Genomic DNA, 15,341 nt, shown 5'->3' on the forward strand with positions numbered 1-15,341 from the left:
GAGTTTTATAAAGGCACCACGGGGTGACCAGCCCCTCCTCACCCCCCACCCAGCCCCTCCCTTCACGACGGACGGACGGACACAATAATCCCCTGTGGGCTGGTGTAATCAGGAGGTTCCTACCAGTATCATCTACAACTGGGTTCAACTTTTTCGGGCGGTACACGATCCTGGTGTGTGCTGACGGACAATGTGATGTGATATCACTATTATTACTATTATTGCGTATGGCGATATGTTCCGGAGCTATTATCAATGCCAATGTCGAGCTCTGCGAGCTTCCGGAGAGTTCGTGTGGAGGAGGAGGAGGCGCAGACGACAATGGGTTTACTATTGGGTCCGTCGTGTGTGTTGCATGGCCACAATTGCACGATGACTTGTCTTTAATGTCACTGATTTGTGTATCGTTACGTGCGGGGACACGAACAAACGTTAACGGAGCCACCAGTTAAAGAACCTTACTCTACATAATCAGCCTAGCAAAGGCGTCGGGTGCAATAAACAATTCCTCGCAGCAAAAAAATAACTCTCACCAAGCTAAATATAAACCACAAATATATTGTCATGTTGAGAAAGTGCTGGTGGAGTGATTGGCCCACCGCGCTGTGAATCCGGATACCAAAAAAAAGAATTTCCAGCAACGGCTCGCATCAGTGGCTTTCTGCGCCCCGAATCCCACCAACGTGCACTCATCATCGTGGTGAAGTATGGTCAACGGACCCCGATGATCGATACCGTATTGGAGGCCTCCATCTCGCGCTTTGGGGCCGTCCATAAATGACGTCACATTTCGTGGATTTTCTCTCCCAACACACCGGTGTGCTGTAGAAGTAACGAATTGGCATGTTTTGCTTAAGTGTCAAACCTTACTAATTGGGTGTGGTGGGTTTAACGACATTTACGTTATTTAACCACCAAAAAACGAAGACTGCGTGTTTAACCCTCTGATCTGACAACGCTGGTTGCGGAACTGGCGATCCACGTGTTTCGTCATCACCGTGTGGACCGAGCGCAGTGGCTGTTACCAAAAACAACAACCACGGCAGCAGGAAGCGGCCCCACAGCACGTGTCTGTCCGTGCGTTCAGGGGCGTGAACACAACACACGCGACACACAGCAGAGGAGGAGCCCATGTCACCGGCAGAAGATGACGAATATTTCTTCAAACTGGCCCAGGAAAGTGACGACGCCGCAGCCGTGGCGCTGTCCATTCACCTGCAGCAGCTGCAGCAGCTGCAGCCACGAGAATTGTCCGACGGGACGCACGTGGCCACCAGCGGGGCCACTACCGTGGCCACCACCGGAGCAACGGAGGCCACCGCCGCGGCCGGGCTGTCCCGGTTGGCCTCCCTGCGCAGGGGCTCTGCCCGCGACTCCCTGCTGCACTACGCGGGACGCCTGGGGCGGCCTCGCCTCCTCGCCCTGCTGCTCGCCCCGCCGCTCGGCGCCGACCCCGAGGCCGCGAACCGCGAGCACAAGAGGGCCCTGCACGAGGCCGCGGCGGGCGGGCACGGGCCCTGCGTGCGGCTGCTGCTGCGGCACGGGGCCAGGGTGGACAGCCTTAAGCAGGCGGACTGGTGGGTTGGGTTGGGGGGGTGGGGAGATGATGGGTTGGGTTGGGGGGGTGGGGAGATGGTGGGTTGGGGGGGTGGGGAGATGGTGGGTTGGGGGGGTGGGGAGATGGTGGGTTGGGTTGGGGGGTGGGGAGATGGTGGGTTGGGTTGGGGGGGTGGGGAGATGGTGGGGTGGGTTGGGGGGGTGGGGAGATGGTGGGGTGGGTTGGGGGGGTTGGAAGATGGTGGGTTGGGTTGGGGGGGTGGGGAGATGGTGGGTTGGGGGGGGGAGATGGTGGGTTGGGGGGGTGGGGAGATCGTGGGTTGAGTTGGCAGGGTGGGGTGGGGAGATGGTGGGTTGGGTTGGGGGGATGGGGAGATGGTGGGTTGGGTTGGGGGGTGGGGAGATGGTGGGTTGGGGGGGTGGGGAGATGTTGGGTTGGGGGGTGGGGAGATGGTGGGTTGGCGGGGTGAGGAGATGTTGGGTTGGGGGGGTGGGGAGATGGTGGGTTGGGGGGGTGGGGAGATCGTGGGTTGGGTTGGCAGGGTGGGGTGGGGAGATGGTGGGTTCGGTTGGGGGGATGGGGAGATGGTGGGTTGGGTTGGGGGGTGGGGAGATGGTGGGTTGGGGGGGGTGGGGAGATGGTGGGTTGGCGGGGTGGGGAGATGTTGGGTTGGGGGGGTGGGGAGATGGTGGGTTGGGGGGGTGGGGAGATGGTGGGTTGGGGGGGTGGGGAGATGGTGGGTTGGGGGGGTGGGGAGATGGCAGCCTAGGGTTGGAGTTCGGGATGGGGGATCTGGCAGACTTGGGGTACACACGCAGCTTGGGGGACACACGCAGGCCGTGTGGGCTCAACACGCGCCGAGATTTCACGTTACACGTGTCATCATTGCCCCACTAGGGACGGCCACGCCAGGCAAACGCGTTGGAAAACGGCCCGCGAACGATGTGTTTATTTGCGTCATACCTCCAGTTTGGGTCGGTGATACAAAGACGTGGGAGCATAGGAGTGCAGCACAACAACGGATTTTTACTGCAGTGCTCTCCGCAGCCCCACGACTTGACTCACGTCACGTCGTCACCCTTGGCCCTCTGCGTAAACCCCAGCCGGTATCGGGCAGATGTCACAATCGTCATGTTGTATTTAGAGCGGAGAAATCCGATGAGCTGTGAAGCTCTTTTTTTTCACAGTTGTCCAGAGGCTTCAGTTTGGTCATGGCAATTATCCAGCAGGAAATTGTGAGGACCCCTGTTGCAGGCCCGGTTCAGAGATGTACCGGTGGGAAAAGGGGTTATACAGATCCACTGAGAGCCATCTTCTAAACCAAAATTCCCATTTAATGTGTGAATACACAGTCAAGTCAAGTCGGATTCGGATGTCACGTGAGGCTCGCATTTAAAGGTACAGTATGGTTGGTTTCTGGCTCAGAATGGCAAATAACCAGTGGCAAAAAACGCCCATACAGTGCTTGGATGTGCCAGTGGAAAATTATTAAACTTAATTTTTTAATTCACCAGGTAAGGCCTACTGAGTTATATCGCTCATGTTTCAGAATCGACCTGGCCACAAATGATAGCTGAACTAAGTGGCTTATGTGTAAAGTTATAGCAGCCACATACTCTTAAACTCACGTTTCTAAATGTAAAGTAAAAAAAAACCAGAGGACCCGGAGGAAAAAGCCACGCGACCACGGGGAGAACATGCAAACTCAAATATACAGCAGGCATCAGGGTCCCGATCGAACGCACGACCTCCTGTATACCAGGCGAGGCAGTTAACATCTAGACACCGCGGCGGGATGTTAACTGCCTTGGCTTTTTTTGTTCCTTTCCCCAGGACGCCGCTGATGATGGCCTGCACCCGTGCCGGCTCGCTGGACGTGGTTCGCGAGCTGCTGGCGCACGGGGCCAGCCTGTCGGTGCGCAACAAGGACGGCTGGAGCGCGCTGCACGTGGCGTGCCGCACGGGCGATTCGGCGGTGGTGGGCGCTCTGCTGGACGCGTCGCCCGCAGCGTGGGACACGTGCAGCTCTGTGGGCCGCACTCCGCTCCACACCTCCGGTAGCCCGGCCTGGGCCTACACCCCATTAACTTGGCGGCGGTGGCGACGTCATGACCCGTGCCCTTGTTATTCATAATAAAGGTTTTTGGGTCAGATCGCGTGTGTCGAAACCCTCCACCACCCGACACAGCCAATCAGGAAGGGATTTGTCGCGTAAACAAAACGCCAAATAGTTACTACTTCAGAGAGTGAATCCACAACATTTACAACCTAAGTACGACGTTTCGCTGGTAATTACATCCAGCATCATCGGGCGATTTGCCAGAATAGTATTGATTTGCGTCATACTTCCACCACGCCGGGCAGTGTGGCAACATTTATACTTGCGCGATCTAACTCAAAACCCTTTATTATGAACTTGTTTATCTCGTTACATCGTTGCCGAATTAAAGTGATGCAACTGCAGGAAATGTTGTAGGAAACTTGGTCGTGAGTAGTGTTATTTTTGCGCTTGTTTACCTAGCATAGGCCTCACAAGATTTTATTTTTAAGGAGGGCCCTCCCCAGTTTTTCTCAGTGGGGGGGGAGGGGCGGTCGACATTGCAATGCGTAACCCCAATTGAGTAATTTGCAGATAATATTTCATCATTGGGATATTTTGGCCAATAGCAGTTAACATTGTGTGCCAGTTTAGCTATGGGAGGAAACCCATACAAGATAGGGAAAAACACTAAAACTGCACACTGAAAGGTACCCGAATCAGGAATTGAACCCAGGTCCCATTTGCTGCACGGCAGACGTGTTACCACTGTGCCACACTGCAGCCTAATTTTATAAAATAAACTGCGAACTTGGGCTCAGTATAAATTTGACAACAAGTTGACTCAACAAATGGCACATACCTGTCAACCCTTTAACAGTGCGTACATAATACAGACCAATTCAGAACTTATTGGTCACCCCGTGCCCTTAGACATCTCAAAGTCCATCCTAAATAGTCCCATCACAAAGGAGAAATACAAACAAATAGACACATTTCTTTTTTACTCAATTGACCTGTACAAGAATATGGGTAAACTGCATGCGTTGACAGGTATGATATGATGAAGACATCTGTGTGAGAGACAACTGGAAAACAACAAAGTCTGTGTACCTCGGACAGGTTACGACGGCTGACTGAAATGAATATGTCGAAACAAAGAGACAGACATTAGTAGGTTTTGAGTGCTTTTGAAAATCTGAAATTGCCGGTATCAAAGTCTGATAAAATAAGAATAGGTTTGAACCCTTTCTGGCAATAAAACTGTTCGCCTTTTGTGCTGTTCGCCTTTTGGCGTTCTCTGGTCTGACACTGGTGAGACTAGGCCCTAAAGAAGGCTGCTGTCTCTGGTGTAGACCAATCAGTTTCAAAGACAATGCCACACATTAATCATTATCAGAGCATGTTTTTGTTTGCATGTTCACCACAAGCACCGTGTGTGGTTAATGCAGTAACTTACTTGCAAAAAAGGTTTCTATTTGGAGTTTGAACATCTTAACACAACTCCTGTTTTATTGCCAGATAGGGTTAACACCAATTGTTATGATGATTGTTTTTTTACCCTTTTATCTGGCAACAAAACTGACACCTTTTTTTTACAAGGAGTCATGTTTGCATAGACAACAATACCTGCAGTCATAATGCAAACAAAAAACATAACTCTGATAATGTGCACTGTCCTTGAAGTTGATTGGTCCACACCCGAGACAGCCTTCCTTAGAGCCTAGTCTCGGGTGTAGACCAATCAACTTCAAGGACAGTGCACATTATCAGAGTTATGTTTTTTGTTTGCATTATGACTGCAGGTATTGTGGTCTATGCAAACATGACTCCTTGTAAAAAAGGTGTCAGTTTTGTTGCCAGATAGAAGGGTAAAAAAACAATTATATTTTTTACTGGCAAATGAGGTTCCAATGGACCAATTGTTATGTTTTTGTACCCCACCGTGCCCGGAGGGGGACCCCCATTCTCAATCGGTGCATATTGCCAGTCAGGACAAATGGATTGAACGCTGACAGGCGTGGAGAGATGCACGCTTGGAATTGCACAGAACAACGGAAATATTAAGACGCACAGCGTGGAACGCATGAGAAACGCATTGTTAACTCAGCGGGCGTGGGTAGGGCACATCGCCTCTGGACGGGATAATGAGAGGTCGGATCGTGGCATCGTAGAACTGGTGGATGGCCTTCATCCAGCAGTTGATAGACAATGACTGACAATGATTGTAGCATGCGGCGTACACATTCGAGAGTAAATTTGGAGGAAAAAAAGCAATTTCCACATCAATTGTTTTTCCCTCTTTGTTTGCAGCCATGCACGGCAACTTGGAAGTCACGCAGATGTTGCTGGACAGGTGAGTTGAGTCGAGCAGTCGGCTCCAGGCTGTGTGCACCCACGCTGCACGATCCACATAGACCTGGCAGCCAGTGGAGGCATCCCAACTGTTGGGATGACGTGGCCTCATTTGACGATGCGCACTCTTGTATGTTCAGTTGCATCATCCACGTCACTGACGGTGACACGAGTGAGATTGAGGGGGGGGGGGCATTTCCCACTTCTTGCACGGGTTTCCGGTCAAGGTTTGCGAGGCAGGGTAGTGCTGTGGTAACACTCCTGCCTCGGAGCAAGATGTACCTGGGTTCGAGTCCTAACGCGTGTGGAGCGTGCATTTTCTGTTCTCCCCCCGTTCTGAATGGGTTTCCCCAGGTTCTCCTATTTTCTCCCATAGCTCAACCCCCCCCCCCCCCCCCCGTATTGCCCAAAACAGCTGCAGTGCTGAAATTTGATCTGTAAATACTCAGCTCGGATTGCAAGGTCTTGAGACTCGGTGGATTTCCTCGGTAAACAAGGCTGAATAAAACAAAGTCTTGGTTAAGACGGCGGGTGTATGGACCATACATATACAGCTTCACATTGGACGATAAAGACATTCACAATAAGACTAGGCCATGTGCACCAGCGTCATCGTCCAGATTTGCAAAATTCGAAAAATTGCCAGCGAATTATTGGATTAACCAACAGCAACATGGCCCCCTCCTGACAGACTAATGCCCCCCTTTCAGGCCGGTACTGCTTCACCTTGTGCCACACAGGGGACAGGCGCTTGGGTTCCCCTAAGCAAAAAAACCCCACCAACGCTGACCATTATAGCGATTGAGATGTGAAGCAAGGTGGAGTCAAGCGACCGGCAAGTGATGTGAACCCTCGCGCGCGGGTTGTAGGTGCGCGTTTGTGCCCGACGGCCGTGACAGCTGCGGCGTGACCCCGTTCGTGGACGCGGTGAGACATGGCCACCTGGACGTGGCTCGGCTGCTCCTGGAGAAGCACCAGGTGAGCTGATCCACCAGGTGAGCTGATCCACCAGGTGAGCTGATCCGCCAGGTGAGCTCATCCACGAATCTCCGCTGCGCGTGCCAGAGGCCCGCCCGTACTGTGGGTTCCGGTGTGGCTCTGCAAGGTGCTTTCTTTTTCCTAAATCGATACGCTGTTCTCCTATAACGCTATAGTAGTTGTGTTCCTGAAGAACAATGCGTTACGGAAAAATTACGTTTCATAATAAATAATACAGTAAAGCACAATCCGCGATAACACGTGAGATGCGTACGCAGGCTGGCACGGAAGATGATGTAGCAGAACTACGTCTGAAGTACGTTGAAGTTCCCCATATCCACACTAGGTGGGGCACATACCCTGCGATCACAGTCCTGCAATGGGCCTAACTATTTGACTGGCAATCCGACCTGCCTCTTGCCGGATCTTGCCGAACACGAAACCCGCTTCAACGCCGTTTTTTTACCCGCAACCAGACCCGCACCAGCCAACAGCAACAAAATCAATAATTTACGTACGTGTTTGGATGGCGTTATAACTTTTCACGCAAAATGGAAGTGGAAAAATGCGCGTTTCAAATCGTCTGAAATGTAGCGCCGCCCTGTTTACAGACACTTCTGTTGAGACAGAGTTAGAGGAGAGGTCTGAAATGAAAGAAAAGGTCACGGTCGCTTCATCGTGGGTGACCTTCCGGTGACCCGCGATGAATGTGACCTGACCCAACCCACAGAGTGGGGCCTTACCTGGTAAAATAAACATAGATCTATAGACAGATTAGTGAATATTCGTTTTATCTCGTCGTTGGGGCAGTCGGCCGTGAACGCCACCGATGCCGTGGGCGCCCAGGCGCTGCACTTGGCCGCCGTCACCTGCCAGCTCGACGCTCTCCGCTTCCTCGTGGAGGAGCTGGGCGTGGACGTGAACGTGCAAGACACTCGCGCCCGCCTCTGCGCCGTGCACTATGCCGCCAAGGTGAGCGGGGAAGGTCGCTCCGTCGGCCCCGGTCGCCCCATTGGCCCAAGGGGCAGGGGTCAGCACTCAAAATAACAGGAATCGTCATTTTTTTTCCCAATTGGACAATAAAAAACCTGAATACCTATTGTATGTATGTTGAACTTCTTTCGCACTTACGTAGCAGACTGTGGTAATCGGAGGTGCGGGCAAAGGACAACAAACTAAAGACGAAAAGCTGTTAGAAAGAAATGAGTTTTAAATCTATACGATGTAAAAGTGCATAGCTCCAGTGGCTTCCTAATATCAGAAGGAAGAGCGTTCCAGACGGCTGCAGAAGCACATCCGAAAGCGCGCGATGCAGTGACTGTCTTTGTTCGATCGCTTGCCGATATGTCAAGAGCCGCAATGACACGTGAATACGAGATGGCGGTCCTTAATCAATCATGTCACGAAGTGGTCCTTAAAGAGCTGCGTGGCCTAGGGTTTCTGCAATTGCAATTTCTCAATTCGCTGCGAACTTGGTTTTCACGACATTCGCACACCACCGATTAGCACGGTTGGTTACATACGGTGCGAAAGAAGTTCAACGCACATGCCGCTGACGGGGCGATGAAATCGGCTCGTGTGGCCGATTATGATGACATATGGGAATTCTACGTGAAGTGCAAATGTCGAACGTGTTGCACAGGTGGCCAACCAACAGTAATGTCTGCGTGCATACGCGTTTGGAGAGGTGGTGCAACAGTGACATGCAACTTCCGGTCTTAAGCGTTGCAAGTAAAGCTCCTCGTTGGGGTGGGGGTCATCCCGCGCCTTTGCCCGTTTGGTTGGGGGGGTAAACGAACGAGCACCGCTTGTGCGAAGGTGATGGTGGTTGAGCTATGGATAGACTTAGGATAGATGGATCGACTCTCTCCCTCTGTTAAAGGAGGATATTCCTTCACTGCCTCAGAGGGGCTATAAACGGGGAGAGATGAACGCTGTACAATGCCCACCTGAGGAGCGTGACCGCTTTGGCGTGTGACCGAGTTAATTAGCGGCACGCTAGATTGCTGACGAGCGGGGGTGCAGTGTTTGCCGAAGCGGTGGAGGTGTCGTGTAATTTTCCGCGGCTGTCCCGCCCCCCCGCCCCCTGATTGTGTAACGCTCTGCGCGTCTTCTGCCGTGTTGCAGGAGGGACACGTAAGCGCCATAGAGACTCTGCGCTCCCTGGGGGCCGACCTGCACGCCACGGACACCAAAGGCAGGACCGGTAAGCCAGCCACAACACAGCAGCCGCTTACAAATTAACAAAGAGGAAGAAAATAAACCATACTCATGCATAGATTCCGTAACGCTTTTCCAACGTGCATTTGTCCTCGCAAGTGCGGTAATTGGTTAGCGGTAGTCAAGGTAGCGCCCGCGCCCAGGGCATAGGAAACAGTAGGCCCTGGAGAGCGAGGCTTGGCAAGTCAGGCCGGGACACCAGCGAGCCAACGTGTGTGCTTTTAGCACTGATATGGGTCTAAGGGTCTTGGGCAATACCTAGAATAATATGCTTGCTTCAAGACAGATAAGTCCCTGATAGTAAATGAAACTTTTCTTAAAATTTTGTCCAAATTAGATAATCTCTGAGAGTAATCGTGCGTCCTTGTTGCAGACAGACACACAGACAGAGCTAATGCATTCATGCTTTCAAACAACGAGTTTGAAAGAATTAAAATCGGTTGCCTTGGCTTAATGATTGGCTTGTTTCTACCGCTTTCAGGTTAAGGTCGAAAGCTTGAAAGCATCAGCTCTGTCCGTTTGGCTGTCTGTTCGTCTGTCCATCTGTAAAATCTGGTCATGACAGCCCTCGTAGAGATAATTCAGAGATTACATTCAAATTGAAAGTTGTGTTGTTATTAGAGGTTTGTCCTATTGAAAGCTGACCAGTCTAATCAAAGGATTGCCCAACACTTGGAGGCACAATTCAGAGCAAAAAGGATTAAGCGCAATTATCTAAACAACGTTTTGCCCTGACAGCTTCCGTACTGCTTATGAAGTACTGCTGAGGGCAGACGCTATTTAGAAAGTGTTACAGAATCCACTCATTTGCATGATTTTTCTTGTTTAATGAATGCATGGTGCACTATATTCCGACATGAACCAATTGGTGAGCACCTCTAAATCCTACGTGCAAGAAGTCGATAAAAAAAATGTGTTTTTGAGAATTACAACCAGGCGAGAGGCACGTAATGCAAGCAAATATCTTCAGCAAGGAAGACCTCTTTGCGCAAGGTCTGAGTGCAATGTAGAGAGTGCAGTATTCAACATGTATATATGTTGAACTTCTTTCGCACCATACGTAGTCAACCATACTAATTGGAGGTGCATGGGAAGGAAAACAAACTAGACACAAAATCGGAAGGAAGAGCGTTCCAGACGGCCACAGAAGCGCATCAGAAAGCGTTTGATGCAGTAACCGTCTTTGTTTGATGGCCAACCAAAAGCCGCTGCGAGAATGACCAGAGTTTGCGTGATGGTTTATGCTCCTTGATGAGATCAGTAAAGTATTGCGGTTCATTTATGGCAAACACTTTGTGTGCAACGAGTTCGACCTCATCACGCCGCGACCTCACTGAAACTCTGCCGCCTGCCTCCCCGAATGGCGGCAAGCGCTGCACGTGGCGTGCGTGGCTCAGCGCGTGGAGTGCGTGCGCGCACTGCGCACAGCCGGGCTGCTCAACGCGGAGGACGCGGAGGGGCGGACCCCTCTCTCCCTCGCGCAAAAACCTCCTGTCGTCAGCGCCATGGAGGAGCCCAGCTGAGGAGCGCCGCTCGCACGCCGCCAAGCAAGCGGTGTCCCCTTCTCGCTCTGCTGCGCGCGCATCGAAAGCCGCAGCGTTTCTGGGAGACTCGACCGGGGACACGCGGTGATGAACGAGACAGGACCCCCTGCAACCGTCAGCGCCTCCCACTTTTACATCGCCAAGCCCGCTCGGTCACCATCCCAGTGCACACAGTGAGCCGATTGGCTCTTTCTCACGTTGGTCATAGGCCACACTCACTCCACTGACAACCCCACCCACTACTCAGATAGCCCCACCCTTTCCCCATACCATCAGTCTCTGGATAAGGCTATTATATTTTTAAGTCGGAACAAAATCGGCCCTCCATTTGTAGCATGTGCAGACCTTTGTCAATCCACTGCGGGTTGGGGGCCCCTCCCCACACCGTGTGGACTATACATCACGTCGCCGGTCAGTGTGCGTTGGAGGAGGTGTGGAGCGCATACATGGGGAGCATGGTTAAGTACAACAATAGATGTTCGCAAGATAGCTCTGAAGCTGCATGTGACATGTTTTATGATTGGCGGTTGCCATTCAAGTGGTCAACCCTGCTTAGCCTTGAGATCTGATCAAATCGGATGCATTCAGAGGTGAAATGGTCATCGGTGTGGTACTAAAGTTTTCTCAGAGATTCCGTATTCATGAGATGGATGCCATTTAATTATTCTACGTTGGGTAGAATCTATAGCTGTGTCAGAAAAAAATGTTTGTAAATATCAAATTTGAAATATATATTAATTTTGCATAATATAGGATAGAACAAGAATATGATTTAAGGTAGGGGAGCAGGAGTACAGTATGAGAAGTTTAAGTGGTACACATTCGTGTCATTGTCTCGGATGTACAGGGGCAGACCTTTTATCAATGAACTGCTAGATGGACTCCTACACTGTGTAGACCACGTGGGTTTTTGGAGGTGGGGAGCAGAGATGTAGGGGCATAGAAGTGCAGTGCAACAATGGCTTTTTGAGACACTACCCTCTTGCCCATTCTGTGTTACCAGAAAACCGCAGCCTCTTGTAACAATTTCTGGATAAAATAAAAGCTGTGAGGGGAGTGCAGGCCTCAGGTGTCCATGTGAAATGGCAGGATTTAGGCTGGAAAATTACTGTGGGTCACTTGCGGGGTTTTTTCGCCTGATACATCCATTTCATGCACATGGATATTGGTTAGTAACGATTCATTCAAATGACCTGCCAATGTAACGGACAATTGGAGCAATGTATATTGTACAAGCTGGCAATTGAAAATAGTATTAGTGATGATGCAAACGAGATGGTACGAGCGAGACGAATCGATTGTTGAAGGGAATCGTGACCACGAATCGCGACGTGCCCAGTTTTAGGGGAGCTCTCGTTTACAAATCACATTTCTCTCCCGTGTATTCCGTAAGTGGACACAGAAAATAACACACGCGCTGCCTTTGTGCGTACACTGCTCAGGTATGTCTTGGAGTTATCACCAGTCTTAAGATCTACCCGTTATTCTATCAAAGGCCTACTCAAGCCATCTCAATCTTCCACGTTCTTGCGAGTCAACAATCTGCTTAATGTTTGCGGATGCATTTCAACAATGTAGGGTTAAGCTGTATGAACATTGTCATACAATGACCTGAAGGCGATTGTAAAGACGGCTTGGTTTACTAGGGAAGAATACTGCTTCATAATAGACCCCGTTTCACAGTTCCCTGCTTTAAGATACAGCAATGGGAGCTGACATGCACCGTTTCATAATTAATGACCCATTCTCAATGATGTCAAAGATAATATTGTGGTGGCGTTTTGGCATAAGAGGTCTCCATCCTATTTGGGTCTTAGAGTGCAAGAGCAGTTTGGCCAGATGGGCTGAAGCAGCGGGAGTATGCGGAGGTGAAGTTGTTCATCAAGGAGATTGCTTTAATTTCGGAGGCAATTTGACCACCGCTGCTCAGTCTGCTGCATAGCCAGATGTGATCTTGAGGAGCGTGTGCTTTGAGACTGGCTGTGTCACCTTTAACAATGGCAATTTCACCCCCCCCGCCCACCACTAAGTGCAGCGTATTCTGCTTTCAAATGGCGAGCCCAATTAAGGCAGCCCAAAGGCCGTGTGGAGGTGCTGCACCCATTTTTAACCTTTTATCTTGTTCCACGGAACGTTTGTCCCACGAGGTGGCCTCCGCTCTCCGAGTCTCTCTCCAGCCTTCGACCCATCGCCGTCCACAGTAACGCCGCCGCCGCCGCCGCATGCTCTCACGTCCTTGTCGGTAACTTTGTCGCCGCGTCTTCTTCGCCTTTTTGTCTCTTTCCCTCGACTGGCCCGTTCAGAACTCTTTCCAACGTCGTCTTCCGATCAGCTGGTCACTTGTCCGAACCACCTCGGTCTATTCTCACTCAATTTTTCTCTTGGCCGTGCTCCCATCACCCAAACCCCCTGCGTCTCACACGATGTTTTCTATACTCTTTGGTTCTTTCGGTAAAATCACGTAGGTATAAAATAAATCACGACGTTCCGGGCGCAACACAAGCGTCCATCAGGTGGGAAAGCATGGTCTGCTGCTGAGGCAGACTGTTTTAAAAGGTTTTATACCTATGTGACTTTACCGAAAGAACCAAAGAGTATGGATTCCTGCAGTCACGAAAGGCAAATCACGATGTTTTCTACTTTCCTCACACATTAATCTCGGCGTTCTCATCTCCCATCACCCTCTTCACGTTCGCCAGCCGTTTCTTCCATGCTCAGCGGCCCGAGCCATATGAATGCTGAACTTATCACTGCCCTGTTCGCTATTCCCTGAAGGTGAATTGGCTTTGACTTCCTGCACACCACTTCACTCACTTTTCCTCCACTTTGTCCATTCTTCGTTTATTCTGCTCCTGATCTCCGTGTCGATCTCGCCATTGTTTTTCCACCGTGGATCCCAAATCCATCAAGTCTTTAAGGAGCGAGAAATATCCGACACGAGGGAAGAGAATAGCGCCATAACCTTCAACGGACACACAGTAGCATGTGCAGAATGCACGCGACCTTTGTGAATTATGCAAAAAACCTGTTCGTGAAGAATTGCGCTGTGGTCATCTTAATTCAAATGTTGTGATGTAGGTGTGTGCTGTGGGTGTGTGCTGTAGTAGGTATGTGCTGTAGTAGGTATGTGCAGTAGGTATGTGCTGGCTGTCCAGTTTCATTTGCCGGTTTTCATCATTCTCATCTGAATATGCAACCAGCCCTCGGATCGCAGAAAGTTAGAAACAAACGAGGGGATAATTGGTCATGGTTATCGCCAAACTACATCAATGTGTGAATTTCTATTGCAATAAAACCTCTGAAACATTCTCATTGCAAAACGTTTTCTTGGTGGCGGCGGGCAGGGGTTACGCCTCATTCTGTTAGCTGTGTGTGTGTATTGCAAGACCAACGTTGTTGTACAATGCTGCAAAGTAACATCGCGGTTAACATGTAAGGCTGGAGTTCATGAATATCCAATACGTTAGCATCAAAGATTGTTCAGTGTCGAAAACGCTCACGACTTCAAAGTGTACATCTAATGTTGCATTTGTACCCCCTTAAACCACACCTTACTCCCAAAGAGTCAACAATGGAGAGAAAATTACCCAAAGGGCCAAATTTAGTGATATGCTTTTCGTAAAATCTGCATGGGCAAAAAAAAAATCTGCATTTGCTGAGATAGTACAGTAGTAACATTGTGGTCCTCCTCTTTCCTATCTACACGTGTGTAGATGTTGTTTGAATGCCGTCTGTGTGCATGACTTTCACGTGTGTTGGTGACCATAACATTGAATGGGGGAGGAGGGGAGGGGGAGGGAGAGTAGCGGGGGGGAGGAAGAGGAGGGGGGGGCAAGGAGGGGAAAAGGGGAGAGGAGGGAGGGGAGGGTGAGGAGGGGAGGGTGAGGAGAGGAGGGAGGGGAGGGAGAGGAGGGGAGGGTGAGGAGGGGAGAGAGGGGAGGGTGAGGAGGGGAGAGAGGGGAGGGTGAGTAGGGGAGGGGAGGGTGAGGAGAGGAGGGAGGGGAGGGAGAGGAGGGGAGGGGTGGGGAGGGAGGGTGAGGAGGGGTGGGGAGGGTGAGGAGGGGTGGGGAGGGTGAGGAGGGGAGGGGAGGGTGAGGAGGGGAGGGTGAGGAGAGGAGGGAGGGAGAGGAGGGGGGCAAAAAGGGGAGGGGAGGAGGGAGGGGAGGGGAAAGGAGGGGAGAGTAGGGGGGGAGAGGAGGGGAGGGTGAGGAGGGGAGGGTGGGAGGGGAGGGGAGGGTGAGGAGGGGAGGGTGAGGAGGGGAGGGAGGGGGGTGGTGAGGAGGGGAGGGAGGGGGGGGTGAGGAGGGGAGGGTGAGGAGGGGAGGGTGAGGAGGGGGTGAGGAGGGGAGGGTGAGGAGGGGAGGGGGAGGGTGAGGAGGGGGAGGGAGGGGGGGGTGAGGAGGGGGGGGTGAGGAGGGGAGGGAGGGGGGGGGTGAGGAGGGGAGGGTGAGGAGGGGAGGGGGAGGGTGAGGAGGGGAGGGAGGGGGGGTGAGGAGGGGAGGGTGAGGAGGGGAGGGAGGGGAGGGTGAGGAGGGGAGGGGGAGGAGGGGAGGGGGAGGGTGAGGAGGGGAGGGAGGGGGGGGGTGAGGAGGGGAGGGTGAGGAGGGGAGGGTGAGGAGGGGGTGAGGGGGGGCGTGGAGGGTGCCCG

The 15,341-nt window shown here is 51.7% G+C and overlaps 1 protein-coding gene across 1 annotated transcript; it reads left to right on the forward strand.

The window, feature by feature from the left end:
• Nucleotides 1-986: 986 nt before the first annotated feature.
• ANKRD16 (ankyrin repeat domain 16) lies at nucleotides 987-13,983 on the forward strand. The gene is made up of 7 exons (XM_078861055.1): nucleotides 987-1,577; nucleotides 3,392-3,615; nucleotides 5,910-5,952; nucleotides 6,821-6,929; nucleotides 7,740-7,901; nucleotides 9,057-9,135; nucleotides 10,521-13,983. The coding sequence occupies exons 1-7, from the start codon at nucleotides 1,132-1,134 to the stop codon at nucleotides 10,670-10,672; spliced, it is 1,215 nt and encodes a 404-aa protein (XP_078717181.1). The 5' UTR covers nucleotides 987-1,131; the 3' UTR covers nucleotides 10,673-13,983.
• Nucleotides 13,984-15,341: the final 1,358 nt, after the last annotated feature.

Source organism: Lampetra fluviatilis, chromosome 11, assembly GCF_964198595.1.
Source record: "Lampetra fluviatilis chromosome 11, kcLamFluv1.1, whole genome shotgun sequence".
In the NCBI taxonomy this organism is placed as follows: Eukaryota; Metazoa; Chordata; class Hyperoartia; order Petromyzontiformes; family Petromyzontidae; genus Lampetra; species Lampetra fluviatilis.

Coding starts and splice junctions, on each gene's coding strand:
- ANKRD16 (XM_078861055.1), top strand. CDS start 1,132: ATGTCACCGGCAGAAGATGACGAATATTTCTTCAAACTGGCCCAGGAA. Junction 3,616..5,909: donor CACTCCGCTCCACACCTCCG/GTAGCCCGGCCT, acceptor CTTTGTTTGCAG/CCATGCACGGCAACTTGGAA. Junction 6,930..7,739: donor TGCTCCTGGAGAAGCACCAG/GTGAGCTGATCC, acceptor TCGTTGGGGCAG/TCGGCCGTGAACGCCACCGA.